Here is a 15453-nt window from a genome sequence, read left to right on the forward strand (position 1 = left end):
CGTCAGGTGTTTGAAGTCCTGCTGTTAAAAGACAAATAGGTTTCTTCTTTAGTGAGACTAGAGAGAAGGTGGCGCTTCAGACACTGGAGGAGACTTACACTTAAGTAAAACATAAAATCGGAATAACCCACCTAATCAAATAAAATCAGAAAGGATCCCCAAACTTTGCAGGCTGAATGACCTCCAGTATGACTGCAACATAGTGCAGCATTAACATGCTCATTTTGATTTGCGTAGTATTTTTCATTATTACCCTGAATGGACTTTCACCATATTTGACTAACAGAAAGATGCTTTTCAGTCCTGGTGCCCCTTGGAAATAAAGACTACTAATCAAAGAAACATTAATTCACACTGACCCATGGGTCAACTGTAAATTAACACACTCCACTAACAAACATCTGGTGTAAAGCAGTAACTTTAAGTGTCAATGGAGTTCTTACAGATTGTGATAATTCAAATATATCAATATGTTATATTAATACAAAATAAATTATTCTTAGTTTTAATTCATACTAAACGTAATTTTAAAAAAAAACATATACATTCAATCCACAAGTATCTCTCTCATTCTCACACACATTCTGTGCAACTTCACAAAAAGTTCAGATGTCCTCTAACCACCACAATAAAAATAAATCAGAGCCACTGGATGTCTCTGAAAATAAGGATATGTGTGCATAATGTGGCTCACAGAGAAACATGAGACACGCTTTGAGGCAGAGAATGTGGTTTAACGCTCGATGCACAGACATGAAGCTGAGGTAGTGTTTAATCCAGTCAGTGGAGAGGTGGTTGCACCATCTTGTCGGCCCTAATGAATGAGGATTGGTGATAGCGGTGGCGAGAGGCAAAGTCAGCATTTTCCTCTGTCAGCTGCTTGGTTTTCAGCCCAACCGCCGACAGAGAGGGTGTCACTATAATCTCATCCCGGGGAGAGCCTTTCCTTCTGAGAGATAGTATGAAGAAAATGGTTTCAGGTAAAACAGAGACACAGACTACTGCAAAATATGAAAATGTACCTTACAGTCTGAGGCTTAGCAATACTTGAAACAATATATTATGAGGAGTAAAGATTTACGCTGTGCTTCATCAAGAGAAAATCTCATCAAGGAATTTCTTCAGTGAAAAAGTAATTCTAATGACTAATACTAATGACTTTGGAAACATAACCACACAATACCTGCAAATGCCATTTACTGTTGATTTGAGCCATGTGAAAAAGCTGAATCGAGGTGAGATACCTGCAAACAAATCAAAACCAAAAAGGTTATTTTCTGTCCTGCTCAAATTAGTGAATTACATTCAACACCACCTAGAGGGTTAAAAGGAATATAATAATTTTATTGTTAATATGAAAACCTTTGTTACTGTGTCAACGTTTGACAGCAGTATGCAGAAGACTAGTAACAGAGGGAAAGAGACTCCCAGTATCTCATCGAGCACCTGTGCAACAAGTGTTGAACACTTGCTGAGCTTAAGCTCTAAAATGTCATGACTCAGAAAGCTAAAGTGCGACGTAATGTGGCGAGTTTAATGCAAACATGCTGTCCAATTGAGACACAAATCCTACGCCGCACCAGTTTCCAACCTAAATTCCAAGAAATGTGCACAAGTATGTTACACAATCGCATAATGACACCATAGGGCCCAAATCTACATTCTTCTACTGTAAAACTGCTCATGAAGATGTCTTGTGATGGACATAATGGAATACTCTAATAGGAAATGAACAACTGGCTGCTCAGCTGTCCAGCTGTTCATCAACACACGAGACGACAAAAAGTCGAGCGTCCATGTTTCGCATGTGAATTTCACATTTGTTGTTAACGGTCATTGTGAGTCCAACCTGAAAAAAATTAAAACAAACAGTTTTTTCTGTTCCATACAAATGCTAATCTACATACTGCAGTGTATGCTTTGGTATGGGTAATTAAAAATGTACTTAATCACCTATAGGTAGTCCAGGACTTGTTTTCCCAATGTAGAAGAAGAGCAGCAAGGCAACGACTATGTTTGCTAAGGCATAAACCCACTGAATAACAAACATGATGAGTATAGAGCACAAAGCCTGCAAGGAAAACAAATATATTAAAGGTTATCATTAAACCATGGAAATATTATCTGAAAAACGCCATGAAAACTAATGTACAGAGTACAATCCATCACCTACCCCGATGAGAGAAATCCAGTGGTTGCAGAACCTTGCATAGAATGAATGCGGCATGGGTTTGATTTCAAAGCTCAGGTGTTCTGCTTTACCTTCATTGTCTGACAGATTTAATAAAATGCCAGGTTACTATAAACAGGTACAACTAACTTCAATGAGCCCTGTGTTTTCTAGTCTAATGTTTAATAGGTAAACGTCATCACCTGCAACGTGACTGTGAGCATCAGCAGATGAGTCCTGTTCATGACATGCGTTTGTTTGGCTTTTGACTTGTGGCTCTTCCTTAGGCTGCCCACTTCCACACTGGTTGTCAGCTTCCTCATATGGGGGAGCTGAGCTTATCTCCTCTGCTCTCTCTTCTGTGAATGTGTTGCTGTTCATGTCCAAGCCAAAGCTGTCCATCAGCTTCTGCTTGGCAGTAGCCGTTCGGCTCTTGCCCCCGCTGCTGGGCTCTTGCACGGCATCAATGTTTGAGACAGGTGGGAAGATCTGATCCATGTCCTTAGTGAACTCCAATAAAGTGCCTTTACTCTGGGGTCTCTCACCTCCACTGCCATAGTTTGTAAAAGAAGATTCAATCAGAGGCCGGGAACTCTGCCTGGTGAGCCTGCGTTGATTTCCTTTGACTAGGACGGATGTTTCCCTCTTTTCTTTACTCTGCAGCTGGAAGGTCATGGCGACGCTGAAGAAGGAGTAGTCAATGAAGCTGTAGGTGAGCATGAAGTTGATAGTAACGATAGGTGCTAGTACGTTGACCTGGCCAATGAAAATGAAAGCCATGGTCAGCAGGCTGGTCAGACAGATGGCAGCCACTGGGGTCTTGTTTGGGCCTTTCTGTTAGAGAAAGAGAGAGTACCAAACTTTGTTTTGTGACTGCTGTCAAAATATATCTGCCTTTTGGGCATAAGACAACATTCCTCTTGACTGAAATTCATTCTTATTACAGTACATAGTTATCGACACTGAGGAGAAACATTCACCTACACAAAAGTGACTGAATATAACGTTAATCTTAATATTATAAACCAAAATGAAAGCAGACAGTCAATTTATTTATTTTTTTATGTAAACATTCAACGATGTTTGAATCTACAAACAAATGGGATGATTACTAATGTGGATCACTATGCCATGACGCAATTAAAACTGGGCAGTAACAGTATAATTTGTGTCTTGTTATACAATTATCACCACAACCATCAAAAGCTCAACACAACCCAAAGCTCATATTTTTTCTCTACAATTCTGCTAAATAAACCATTCCACAAAATCTTCCCATGACCTCATCAGACCCTTTGTTGGTCAGTAGCCACGGTCAGTCATTTCTCACATATGCTAACCTGACACTGGACATCTGCATGGTCTATGAAAGAGTATGGCCTACTTTTCAGTATTCATTCTATATAGCATTTTTCCATCAAATATGTCTGTTATCTTTACATTTAGTTACATTTAGAACCCATGCTCTAGTCCACAATTAAGAGTGAAAGTGGCAGACTTTCACTCTTTCACTCAAGTGGGTTTAAGAGCTAAATGAGATTAGCTGTATTTAAAAATCATTAAATACAGCAAGAACCAGCTCTAACAGGAGGACAGACTAAGGTTCTAACAAAATCCCTTTTCTCCGTAACGAAAACATTGTTTCAACATGTGGTTGGTTAATCTTGCTTTCATTTCCCAGGTCCCATGTCATACAGTTTAAGGAGTACTGTTGTGTGCCTGGCAGGCCTCCAGAGCACACAGCGAAGCAGGGCCCAAACGCCCTTCCTGCGTTTGTTCTAAAGCTTTGATTTGGGCCAAGATGTCTATGGCCTCACCGCAGCTCACTGAGAGAGGTCAGCCATTGCTGCCATACAGGGAAGTCTGAGGAAAACTAGGGTCAATGGGGTCAGGACGTCGACGTGACAATGTCTATTAGTGTGTGCAACAGCCGTGTGTCATAATTCTTTAATGTCAGTCCACTCACTACAGAATGAAGTTCACACTCTATAATTAGGCAGCCTTTTCATGATTTCCTGTTAATTCCACCCATCACATTTTCTTACTTGTCTTTGAGATAGTTGACACAAAAACGCTTAAGTAGCTCTTAAGACTCCACTATTAATTATTAGGTCAAAAATTGTATTTATTGCATAAATTATAAAATTAAAAAAGGACAAAAGTGTCTTGATGCATAAGTAAGTTTTAATTACTTTATAAAAAATGTACATTTAATGTACATTTAACTATGTTTCTTGTCCTTCAAGATCATGCATAATCTTAAAGACTCTATAATTGAGCTAAGCTTTGGAGGCATTCAAAAGTTAACATGAAATTGAATCATTCTATAACAACTGTTTGACTACATGTCACCATGCTGCAGATAAGTATCTCTAAGTACTCTATACTAAGTCTTATGATTGGTGATATGTGCCGCAGCAGTGGCAGCAAATTATTATTGTCAAAATCTGTTAAATGTCAATGAATGATGACGTGGTACCCTCCCTGTAATGTAAGGAAACTCACTGTTACGTAAACAAAAACTGACACTAAATAATCTACATACAGTAATCCTCATGATGATTAGCTAATATTTTTATAACATGCTGTCAGTGAAAGTCCAGACATCCCTCCCCTACTGTTTATGCAATCATTCAAACACCCACCCCTCTTGCCAGGAAGGCCAGAGCGGGGATGACCCTCTCCTGGGCGATGCACTGAAGGATCCTGGGTGCTCCATACAAGCCACCCATGCAGGAAGCCAGGGAAGAGATGTAGAGGCCCAACAGAAAGAGGAACCCCACCAAGGAGACCTGGAGGAAGAAGGAAAACAAACAGAGGCTGGAAGAGGATAGGGTGGGATTGAGAGCTTACAACAGCTACACCCAGTTCAGTTCCGCTGCAGCCAACTCATTGTGAAAACAATAGGTTCTAACCACTGATGGAGTCCTCAAGAGCTTTGACTTGATTCAGTGGCAAAATTGAATGTGTTGTTGTTGTGTGAGAGTGAGCATAATAGGCTTGTGTTAACAATAGATCATACAGTGTAGTGACAATTGGTCAGTAACACTCTGATGCTATATTTGAAAGCACCACCTACTGAATGTTAATTTACACAAGAGCAATGACTGATCTATCTCTGATTTCAGATCAACTAGCATACAAACTGACAAATGGCTGGTTTTGCTTATCTGCTCCTAACCATACTCCTATGGCAGATTTTAAAGCTGCGAGTGGGATATACTGCAGGAATCTAACATGGACAAACTACATCGATCATGCCCAGTCTTCCTGGCATGAGCTGCCAGTTGGAGCCAAACCCAGTCTAAATATGGCAAAGAATTCACCATCAAAAGTATTATAAATAAATCCAAAATAGCAGAAAAATATTTACAATAACTCACATAGCTTGACATTCTAATATTTTAAATATTTTAATATTTTAATGCTTATTTTGACATTAGAATGCAAATATTATACATTTCAATTAGAGTAAAAAAAAGATATGCTTAAGGGTTAAACATTTAAAAAGCACATAGAGTCAGTACGTGGACTAACCACACCACATCAACAACCTGAGCAGTCACGGGGACTCCCCTCACCTCGTCTCACAGGGTAGAATGGAAACAGACAGGAGTTACCTTTTCTGCTATCAAGAAGTCATAGCGCAGTGCTTCTCTGGTGCAGATGGCTCCCAGGAGAAAGACAAAGACCAGATACAGGAACCACCTGTACACCACACAGAACTATTAACAACTGCTTCTTTCTCGCTATTAATAGACAAATTGTGCCATAACAAATGCACAGGTGACTGATATTGCTATGCTGGAAATGCAGGTTTGTTTGTTCTTTCCAATCTAAGTGGAAAAGGCTGCCCTTTTCAAAAAAAATACTACAAAGCAGTCTGAAAGCACCACAAAAGTAAAAGCTAAACACTGGAAAGTACCCTAATTGATGAATCATACTTTGAGAGAGAAACTCCAGGGTGTTGAAAACCATCCTTGTACAAGGAAATGTGGTTAAGCAGATACAAGAAAGAGGAGATAAAGATCATAAACCAGACTCATCGCTTTGGCTTTCACTGTTTTCGGGTCATTGTGTACGAAATTTACTGTAGATAGAGTCTTGCAAACTGAACTCTGTGGTATCTCAATGTGGTCTTTTAGTATTTTACAAAACAGATGTGTAGTTGTGTGTTCAGGGTGTTGTCATACGAGGTGAAGACAGCTGCCAGTGTTCCCACAGGGATGTTGTGCTCAGGCCGCTGAAGATCTGAGCTCATGTTGAAGCCTGCCATTACTCCTACACACACAAGCCACAAAACATTTCACATTACACAATGTTTTTTACAGTGCATGTTTAGCTGCAAGAATTGGAAGCTTTGCTTGAGGGTTAACATTCATCCTATGTGCTATTCTGACACTTTAAATTGTTCACACAGTGTGAAAAAAAAGGAGACACCTGTAGCAGCAGGGAAGAAGACCCCAAAGACCGTGAAGAACGTTTCTCCTGAGCTGTAATCTGCCATTGTGTTGCTTCTGAGCAGCTCAGCTGAATAACCAATGAAACCATGTTCTGGAAAAGGAGGACATACAGCTCATTAGTAATATAATAAATGTGAGACAACTGTTGTTGAGTTTGAAATTAATTGAGCAAAGGGCATGACAGAATAAAGAAAATGTAAAAAATTTAAAATTACATTTTACATTTACTACTTACAAACTCATCCTAAATGAGAATAATTTGCTTTGGATTTGGATAAACTAAACTTTTTTTTACCTTTTTCCCCCAATGATGGAAGTGTTAGACGCTCTATTGCTCCCCGTGTGATGACTTTGTAATTTCTCTTAGTTTCTACAGTGTACAAGTTCACAGAAAATCTTACATATCGAGCCTGCATCAAGGGATTTACCTACAGTTGTACTAGATCTCGGTTTTAAAACAATATAAAGTATGTTATGTTAAAAATATATCTGCGTAGTTAAACTTTTTACTTGTTCCCCTGATAAGGTAAAGTTCATTGCTAACACTACATGGTTAGCAGACTAAAGACAGAACAGGTCAATCGATTTCTGATTTGTGAAGGCATTGGTGGGGGCCATTTAAACCACACGATTTGAAGGAACGTCTTATATTACAAAACCGGACATTTCCCCCTTGGTTATCTTGAGATTGGAAAGAATGAGTTCTCTCAGATTAATGACATGTTTATCCAAGAGGAAGTCACCACCCTTTTCAGAAGCTCAGCAGCTTCCAAGTTTGAGAGAAAGAATGAGAGTGAGCAAAAGAGGGAGACAGAGAGTACGAGAAGAGAGAGACAGAGAGAGAGAGAGACAGAGAGAGAGAGAGCACAGGATTTTATTTTGTTTTAGACAAAAGCCAAAACCAAAAAAGGTTGCATATACTAGCCATTCCAAGTTCACATATTGACCAGGATAAGAATTTAGAGTCTGTAAAAAACAGACATCAAATCCAAGTGGGAGGCCAAACTCTTGTTCACTCTGTGACCCAGAGAGACAGCCCTCTGTCCAAACAATCCAGATCTGAAAAATACAGGTCAGTCAATGTCCATGTCTGCAACTATGGGCTCCCCACCCGCATTACAACATCATACTCCAACATCCATCCGTGCCTATTACCCAGTTGAGGGCGTTCACATATTTAGGGGGCAAACAATTTCTATGAACACAGATGAAACTTTTAGATATGTTGTCAGTGTTTCTGTATTTGATCTTCTGTATTTGGACGGTGAACAAAAACTGCAAAACAAATGTCTCTCAAGTAGGACGTCTGTATACGTTTGTCATTTTCGTCCATTCCTTTTTTTAAATGTTATGTTGCAGCACAATCGATCAAATAAAAATTTTCCTCATTAATCTGAACTCAGCACCCAATAATTAAAAAGTGAATTAAAACAGAATTAACAGAATTTTAATTAACAGAATTTAAAAAAACAAACAAACTGAAAGGCAATGCAGGTTCCCAAAAGCACAGTGGCCACCATAATTTCTCAAATGAGGAAGTTTGGTACAACCAGGACTCTTCCAAGAGCCAGTCACCCAGCCAAGCAATCAGGGGAGAAGGGCCTTAGTAAGAGAGGTGACCAAGAACGCAATGGTCGTTCTGACAGAGCTCCAGAGAATCAGTGTGGACGAACTTAGAGAAGGACAACCATCACTGCAGCCCCCCACCAATATGGGCTTCATGGCAGAGTGGATACATAAAAGCCCACTTAAGAGTTTGCACAAAAGCAGCTGAAGGACTCTCAGACTGTGAAGAACAAGATTCTCCAGTCTGATGAAACCAAGATTCTACTATTTGGCCTCAATTCTAAATGTTATGCCTGGAGAAAACCAGGCACCGTTCATCGCTAACATCTCTACAGTGAAGCATGGTGGGTGCAGCATCATGCTGTGGGGGTGTTTTTCAGCAGTAGGGTCTGGGATACTGGTAAAGGTTGAGGAAAAGCTGAATGGTACAGAGATATCTTCATTTGAAAAAACATGACATCAATCCTACACAGACAAGACAGCACAGGAGTGGTTTAGGGACAACTTAAACCGTATTGAAAATCTTTGGAGAGACCTGAAAATGGCTGTCCACCCACTGTCCCCATCCAACTTCACTGAGCTTGAGAGGATTTGCAGAAAAGAATGACAGAAAAGTCCCTCAATTACCGACTAATGGTTTCTGAATGGTTCTTTCTTTTTTTAAAATTCTGTTTTTACTTTGTCATTATTGGGCAACTGAGTGTAGATAAATAATGCTGCAACATAACAAAATTGAAAAGAAGTGAAGGCCGTTTGAATACTTTCTGAACGCAGCGTATATGAAGCATCATGATTAACCTTTGTGGAGCCCCAGGTCCACTGTAGCAGACTTGAGCTTTACTATAATTTGCCCAAAATCCAAAGAAACAAATGAACTGGATGCCTTGATAATACAGCAGCAGCTCTTTATGGCCTCACAGAGTAGCTTGGGATTCTTAAGCCCTGTCTACACCGAAAGTGTAGCCTGTTCGGCCTGTAGTCTTAACTTAACCCCAGGCCATTTACACGTCTGCACTGGAAGCACTTTGATTAAGAGGAGCGTACTGTACAGGAGCACACTAGAAAAGAGAAAACTACTTTAAACTTGTTAAAATGCTGTAGGATTGATAGAAGAGAACCTATAGAGGATTCTTCAAGTGTGTTTCCTGATGAAATGTTCTTAGTTTTGTGTAGAAATATGTTGGTGGTTTTCTGTGCAGTGTTAAACACACACACAAAAAAAAGACTTGTAAAAATACACTTTGGGATGCATTTATATGCAGTAAAGCAAAAGTGACATCTAAGCCAACAAACAGCAGTAGTTAGATTCATTCAAATAGGAGCTCAGTATTTGTGTGACAAGCACGTCAAAAAATAGCAAATAAAAGCTCTTAGTGTAGCCAAGATGTCTGTCTTGGTGGATAAAAACCACCCATCACACAAAATGGCTTTGTTTTAATAAAGCTAGTGCCCAAGCAAGCTTTAGGACAAAGCTGAGGTGGGAGCATCAACATTTCAGAACAAGTGTATAGACAGAGGGGGGCTCCCCCTGAGCTCGGCATTCCTGATGCAGGCAGGAATGTGCAGTCAGATTACATGAGCATCTGAAGCGTCTCCTGCTGGGTGACAGACCTCAGTCCTCCCACTCTAACCAGTATAAATGCCTGCACATGGGGAACGGGGCTGTAGTGTTACAGAGGTGGGGCTGGTCCCAGTGGGCTGAACAATATATTATAGTAGGATCACAGAGAGAAATGATGTGATGGTGTCTGGAGTAGCAGCAGGCCTCGGATCTCAGTTCCGGCCTTCTCTTTTTGTCATTTTCCAAAAATGTGGGTGAGACTGGTTAACACCCTAAACCTCAGACCCAAGGAGCACATTATGGCTTCCTGTTGTATGAGGAAAAGACTTTGACTACAGGGAAAGAGTCAGGCGTGTCAGATTGTATTTAATCTAAGTACTGCTGTGAGAAGAGTTTGTGGCTGAACTGTTTTGTTGCAGACAATACACTGGCAGTGTCACTATCCCAGCTAAAGAATTTACTACACTTGGAGAGATCAAGTGAGAAATGATATTTCCTCCCTTTGGGGATGATAAAGTGCTATTCTGAGCTGCTTTACATATTGCACTTTTGCACTTTGCACTCCATCCACCTGTCACAGCTCAGCAGTAAGGACTTGTCATATGAAGTCACTCAACAAATCCTTGTAGCTGTGGAAATGAGGAAGCCAGGTTAGTCTTCAAGTGAGAGTAATAGCAATAATAATATTAATAATAATAATCAAGTGAAAATGACTGAAACCATGGTCAATAATGCAAATTTAAAAAAGGGGAATTGTTTGATACACTGAATGTAAAAAAATATATTCTTAGCTTACAATGATAAGCAGCAAATTCTCATGTTTTAGAAGCTTGAACCAGAAAATGTCAATTACAAGAAAAAGGCATTTCGTCTTGACAAATTCCCAGATCTGTTTTTTTTTTTAAAGTTTCTTTTTTTTTTAGATTCATTCATATATTGATATAACAAATCACAGATGAGACATGCCTGTAATAATGTACAGTATTGTCTGAAACCTGTCACACTGATAGTGTTTCCAAGCATACACAGGGGATATGTTATCAAAGTATGACCACATGATTTTGGCGGTGGCTCGTCTTCCTTCAGGATGTGCAGTGCAAACTAATCTGTGCAGTTTCATCTAGTGAGGGGTCCGGCTGGTGCTTTGCCAACTATGAGCTCACCCCCCAACACACAACAGCTCTCAACTGGAAGGTGCAGGTTAGGGGCAGAGCCTGGTCTTCGTAGCACAGGGGCTCTGGGAGGAGTACATTTAAGTCATACAAAAAAATAACCAGTGTCCAGTATAATTTACTGGTAGTTTACTGGGAAACACCAATGCTACAGGTATATGTATGTTTTACTGTGTGTGCACTACATGTTACGTAAAGTACAGTATTCTTCAAAAGTATTCTTATGTCTGAAATGTGTTTACAGAAAGTCTGGATTGAACTCTGGAACACTTTTCCCACTCACAGGACACTGATAATCAGTGAGAACAGGAAATGTGGGGAAGGACTTCCTGAAGGCCAACAAAAGAATACAGGCTACTCAAAAATGCCTTGCATTGCCTTACAAATCACACACACACACACACACAAAGAATGTGAAAAAGTTTCAATTAACACAAAATCACGGACAGAAAAACTGCACAAGTACTAAAACCATTCATTAAAAATGTAGCAGAAAAAAGGTGTCACAGACATACCAGCCTTCTAAAATCCACCCGCACTAGCACAGTAGACCAATACTGACAATGATAAGTGATATTACAGCTACACCTACTGGCCACAACAGATCACAGATGTTCACAGATCTGCTCCACAGGATTTATCAGAAGTTTCAGAGTTACAGCCTCCTCCCACACACATACATGTGGTGTGTTTTTACTCAACGGGCTGATAAAATTAGACTATCCTCAATATTCACAGGCTGGCTATCATCATGGTCCTCTTGTGATTTTATTGTTTTCTAAGCAGACTGTGGTAGCAGGAAAAGCACAGGTTGAACTAATGGCATGAATGAGTGACTCCGTATCTACCACTTACCTCCAGCTGTCTGCTCAAATCCCAGCTTCATTTTTTTTAGAAGAACACTGAATACATTGGGTACTATTTTGGGTTGAAAATACACACAATAGCAGGAGAAACATCAGTGATCGCTGATTTAACCCTTTTCCACCAGCACAGACACCTTTTTACTTTACCTCTTATGCATCTAGGGGCCCATTATGAGAAAATGGGCACAGAGAAGGGAAGGGCCCCCCTCTTCTTTCTTTTTGGCTGTTTTTGGTCTGTTTGCTATAAACATATGTTTTTAGTTTTTTAGTTATTTTGTTTGCTTTCAGTCATTTGGTGTGTTTTAGGTCACTTTCACCTCGTTTGTATTTTGAATTTTTAGGACTGATGCATTTTTTTGTGGTCATTTGGTGTCTTGAGCACTTTTAAACAAATATAGTATTAACAGTAACTTCCGCTGCCCCCTGACCTCTTAGGCCACCATGCCTGTTTCCGCTATAGGTCCATTCAATAATCCCTCCATGCCTTTATGTCTATATTCACAAACCAATCCCTACCTGGATCAAGGTGCGTAAAGGTGCCTATGACAAAGTCGAGCGTCGAGACAGCCAGCACAGCCAGCAGCAGCAGCTGAAGTCGGACAATCCACTTCACCCCGGCCAGGTTAATTCCGAGCAAGGCCAGCAGCACAGCCGCCGACATGCCACGCACTGCCCACTGAGTCTGCAGACCCAGCAGTTCTGCCACAGACTCAGAGAAACCAGTGATATACATGGCTCCAGCAACGCACTACAGGGGGCAACAGCATAAGGAGACAGAGGCTCATGACACATGTGGTTCTGTAACACATCTATTACTTACACTACAACCAAAAACCGGAACAAAAACATTCACATAAAGCTGTAAAGCTGAAAAGTCGAGACTGTCACTCACTTGTCCAAACACATAAAGGAGACCCACTGTGCCCCCGATCCTCACACCCAGGACGGTGGAGATCATGGAGTAGATTCCTCCACTCCCAACACCGCAGTGCTCACACACACCGATCCCAGACATCACCGTGACTAAAGCAACCACCACAACCATGGAGACCAGGAGCATCCCGAGCAGCACACCTGTGTTTCCCTGAATGACGTCAGGGGACAAACGGACAAGAAAAATAATCATTCAGTTTTTATTTTATATAAATGCAGGATGCAAGTTTCCTACAGCTGCAAACTGAATGTATTTGAATGACTTATCATCCCACTGGTATTTTTAAGCACATGTTTCGCACATTGCAAACTATATTTTATCTGCCAAATGGATGTACCAATTAAGATCACATTCTCAGTAGCTTTGTCCCAGGATGACACATGCACATTACAATGCTTTGTGCTCTATGACAGGGTGACACATGCTTAATGATAGTTGCGTCTAAAAATAAGAATCTGAGGCTGAGACAAAAGTCCACAGCAATAATAAACATGAGGCTAGATTTTACTTTTTTTGTGTGTAAAAGTGTCACCCGTTCACTTTGTCCTACAGTCATCGATAAATGGACGTTTGTCCACAGATAAACAAAATAAACTACCAGTCTCCATTGTAATGACAAACATAAGTGTCTGGTAGAGTGAGAGAGTGTTTTCTCACTGTGAGGATGAATAATGCACTAATCCAAAGTATGTTTGTAAGCTGGAGAATCAAAAGCCAATTTCCAAGTGAGGATGTTTTATTTTTCGATCTTCTTCCATCTCTTCTGCAGTACTTGGATGCACTATTCAGTTTAAAAAATAACAGGACATTAGAAACTTTGGGAGTACTGGGGTTGTCTTCATAACTGTTTATTATTTGATCTTATTTCTTTTTATTTATGTGGGTGTTAAATGTTTATCCTCTGATTTTTTAACAGTTACCTGACCCAGAGTGACAATGACTAAGCCTGAGTCAGAGAAACTCCAGCTGACAATTCATACGCCATGTTTAAACTGAAATATCTTAGGTTTGTTTTTGTTTGTCTCATTAATTCCTACTCTATTTATAAAGAGAAGATGAGGATCAGCTGCTTCATGACTGGTCATGTTTGAGGAATTTTGCCGTAACACAGAGTAAACTCACCACCAGGTAGCCGGTACGCAGGAATAAAACCACACCAAAAATGTTGATCATGCAGGTGGTGAAAACTCCATCCCAGGTCCCAAAGAGAACTGGCTCCCACACAAACAGTTTGATCCTCCACCATGGTTGGCTAGACTGCTGAAAGCCCTAAACACAGACAAACAGCTGCTTGAAAAATGCTTTATTTTAACAACCCCACATCCTAATCATATTCAATGAGGCATCCGGCATTACTCGTAAGCTCATAACAGTAAAAAGAAAAACAACACAGCCACAACATTTTACCATGAATCACCATGACTCTGAATGTTTTTTGAGCTATGACACATCTCACCTGTGCATCTTCATGAAACAGATCGTGGACATGTGTGTTCGTGTCAGTAACTGCCCCCTTCAACAGTTCTGCCCCATCTCCCTCATGGTCATCTGTGTGCACTGTCCAGCCTACAGGCAGGGTCCCCATTGCAGTCTTAGTGGTGTAAACAGGTGTTACCTGGTCAGGTGGCCCTGTTGAGCCAAGTTAATTATGTGTTAAATGACAAAGTGAGAACAACACAGCTGAAGGTTTAAAAAGGCATTAATACGTGACCACATTAGTTTGCCCTGTTGAGGAAGTACATTTGTCTTAAAAGCCGGTCCCACCTCTCCAGGTTAAACAGCAGGAACAGGTGCAGCATAATAAAACCCGGGTTCAGCAGGATGTGACACTGCAGCCAAACACGTCTCAATGAGGATTGACTGACAGTTACATTAATACGCCAGCTTACACAGAGATGGCCACAACAGAAAGCGTCAAACATTAGCAGTATGAGTTATCTAATTGTTAGCGATAAATCAACAATTCCGGCTTTGTTTGAGTCTGTTTAAACGTACAAACAGGCTGCCGGTGTTTCCGGTTTACTGGTGACACCGTTAACTGGTGGCCGATTTACGAGGTCATCTGTGCTTAATCGTAGTTACGACAGCTGTTGAGGACAGAATCCGCAGAACCCGCTCTTGTCGTTGCCTTTTTAAATCACATTACAGTAAGAGTCGTGTAGGAAACATTTAGAGTCCTTTTTAGAGTAAATGTACACTTTTCCTGTTTTTAACAGTTGTAGCGTAAAGCACGCGGAGGTCGGTCACCAGACAACGGAGTCACTCTTCACCTGAGGGTCCCCCTCCCTCACAAACACAGCAAAGACAAGTCCCATGGACAAACGTGTCAATTTAAGGTTATCTGGTGGAAAAGGTTAAGTATGCAGCTTTATTTTCAGAAAAAAAAAATCCTTACTCACTTGTGACGTGAGTCAAAATGGCAAACAATTATATTTTTGCAAATCTTGTGATACTGTCTCTATTAGGATTTCTCAGCCAAACTTTGCAGGTAGCTAGCCACATCTTACCTTTTTGACTGTAAACCTCATTCCATGGTGGTTAAGATTAAAAATTAGTAGTGAGTTATCAATATTCCACTACAGTGCTTCAGTGATGAACCCAGCCAGTATGACCTGAGCTCCCAGGTCCTCCTGCAGTTACCCCTGTGCTTTGTGTAAACGTCAGCAGCCTGTCCTGGGTTGGTGTTATCTTCCAGGGTGTGTTGCTGCTGGTTTGCACAAG

At 40.6% G+C, this 15453-nt stretch overlaps 1 protein-coding gene across 2 annotated transcripts; it reads right to left on the minus strand.

The window, feature by feature from the left end:
• Positions 1 to 33: 33 nt before the first annotated feature.
• slc12a8 (solute carrier family 12 member 8) lies at positions 34 to 15386 on the minus strand. 2 transcript variants are annotated; one of them, XM_067514816.1, is made up of 14 exons: positions 15240 to 15386; positions 14189 to 14361; positions 13855 to 14001; positions 12691 to 12882; positions 12315 to 12546; positions 6611 to 6724; positions 6364 to 6451; positions 5791 to 5878; positions 4816 to 4962; positions 2374 to 3004; positions 2174 to 2271; positions 1954 to 2071; positions 1184 to 1244; positions 34 to 949 (listed from the first exon to the last, which is right to left on the minus strand). In XM_067514816.1, the coding sequence occupies exons 2-14, from the start codon at positions 14315 to 14317 to the stop codon at positions 781 to 783; spliced, it is 2214 nt and encodes a 737-aa protein (XP_067370917.1). In that variant the 5' UTR covers positions 14318 to 14361; positions 15240 to 15386; the 3' UTR covers positions 34 to 780. The 2 variants fall into 2 exon arrangements, 1 of the variants encoding a protein (XP_067370917.1); XR_010915117.1 differs by having other exon boundaries at positions 861 to 949; positions 1184 to 1849.
• Between the last annotated feature and the right edge of the window lie 67 nt (positions 15387 to 15453).

The sequence above is a fragment of the Channa argus genome, chromosome 9 (assembly GCF_033026475.1).
Source record: "Channa argus isolate prfri chromosome 9, Channa argus male v1.0, whole genome shotgun sequence".
NCBI lineage: Eukaryota > Metazoa > Chordata > Actinopteri > Anabantiformes > Channidae > Channa > Channa argus.

Bases quoted from the DNA above. Each gene is read 5' to 3' on its own strand.
- slc12a8 (XM_067514816.1), bottom strand. From the start codon at position 14,317: ATGGGGACCCTGCCTGTAGGCTGGACAGTGCACACAGATGACCATGAG. The intron at 14,002-14,188 runs GTGAGATGTGTC...GTCTGTGTTTAG, and splicing joins TGTTTCATGAAGATGCACAG to GGCTTTCAGCAGTCTAGCCA. The intron at 6,452-6,610 runs GTGTCTCCTTTT...TTGTGTGTGTAG, and splicing joins CTTCTTCCCTGCTGCTACAG to GAGTAATGGCAGGCTTCAAC.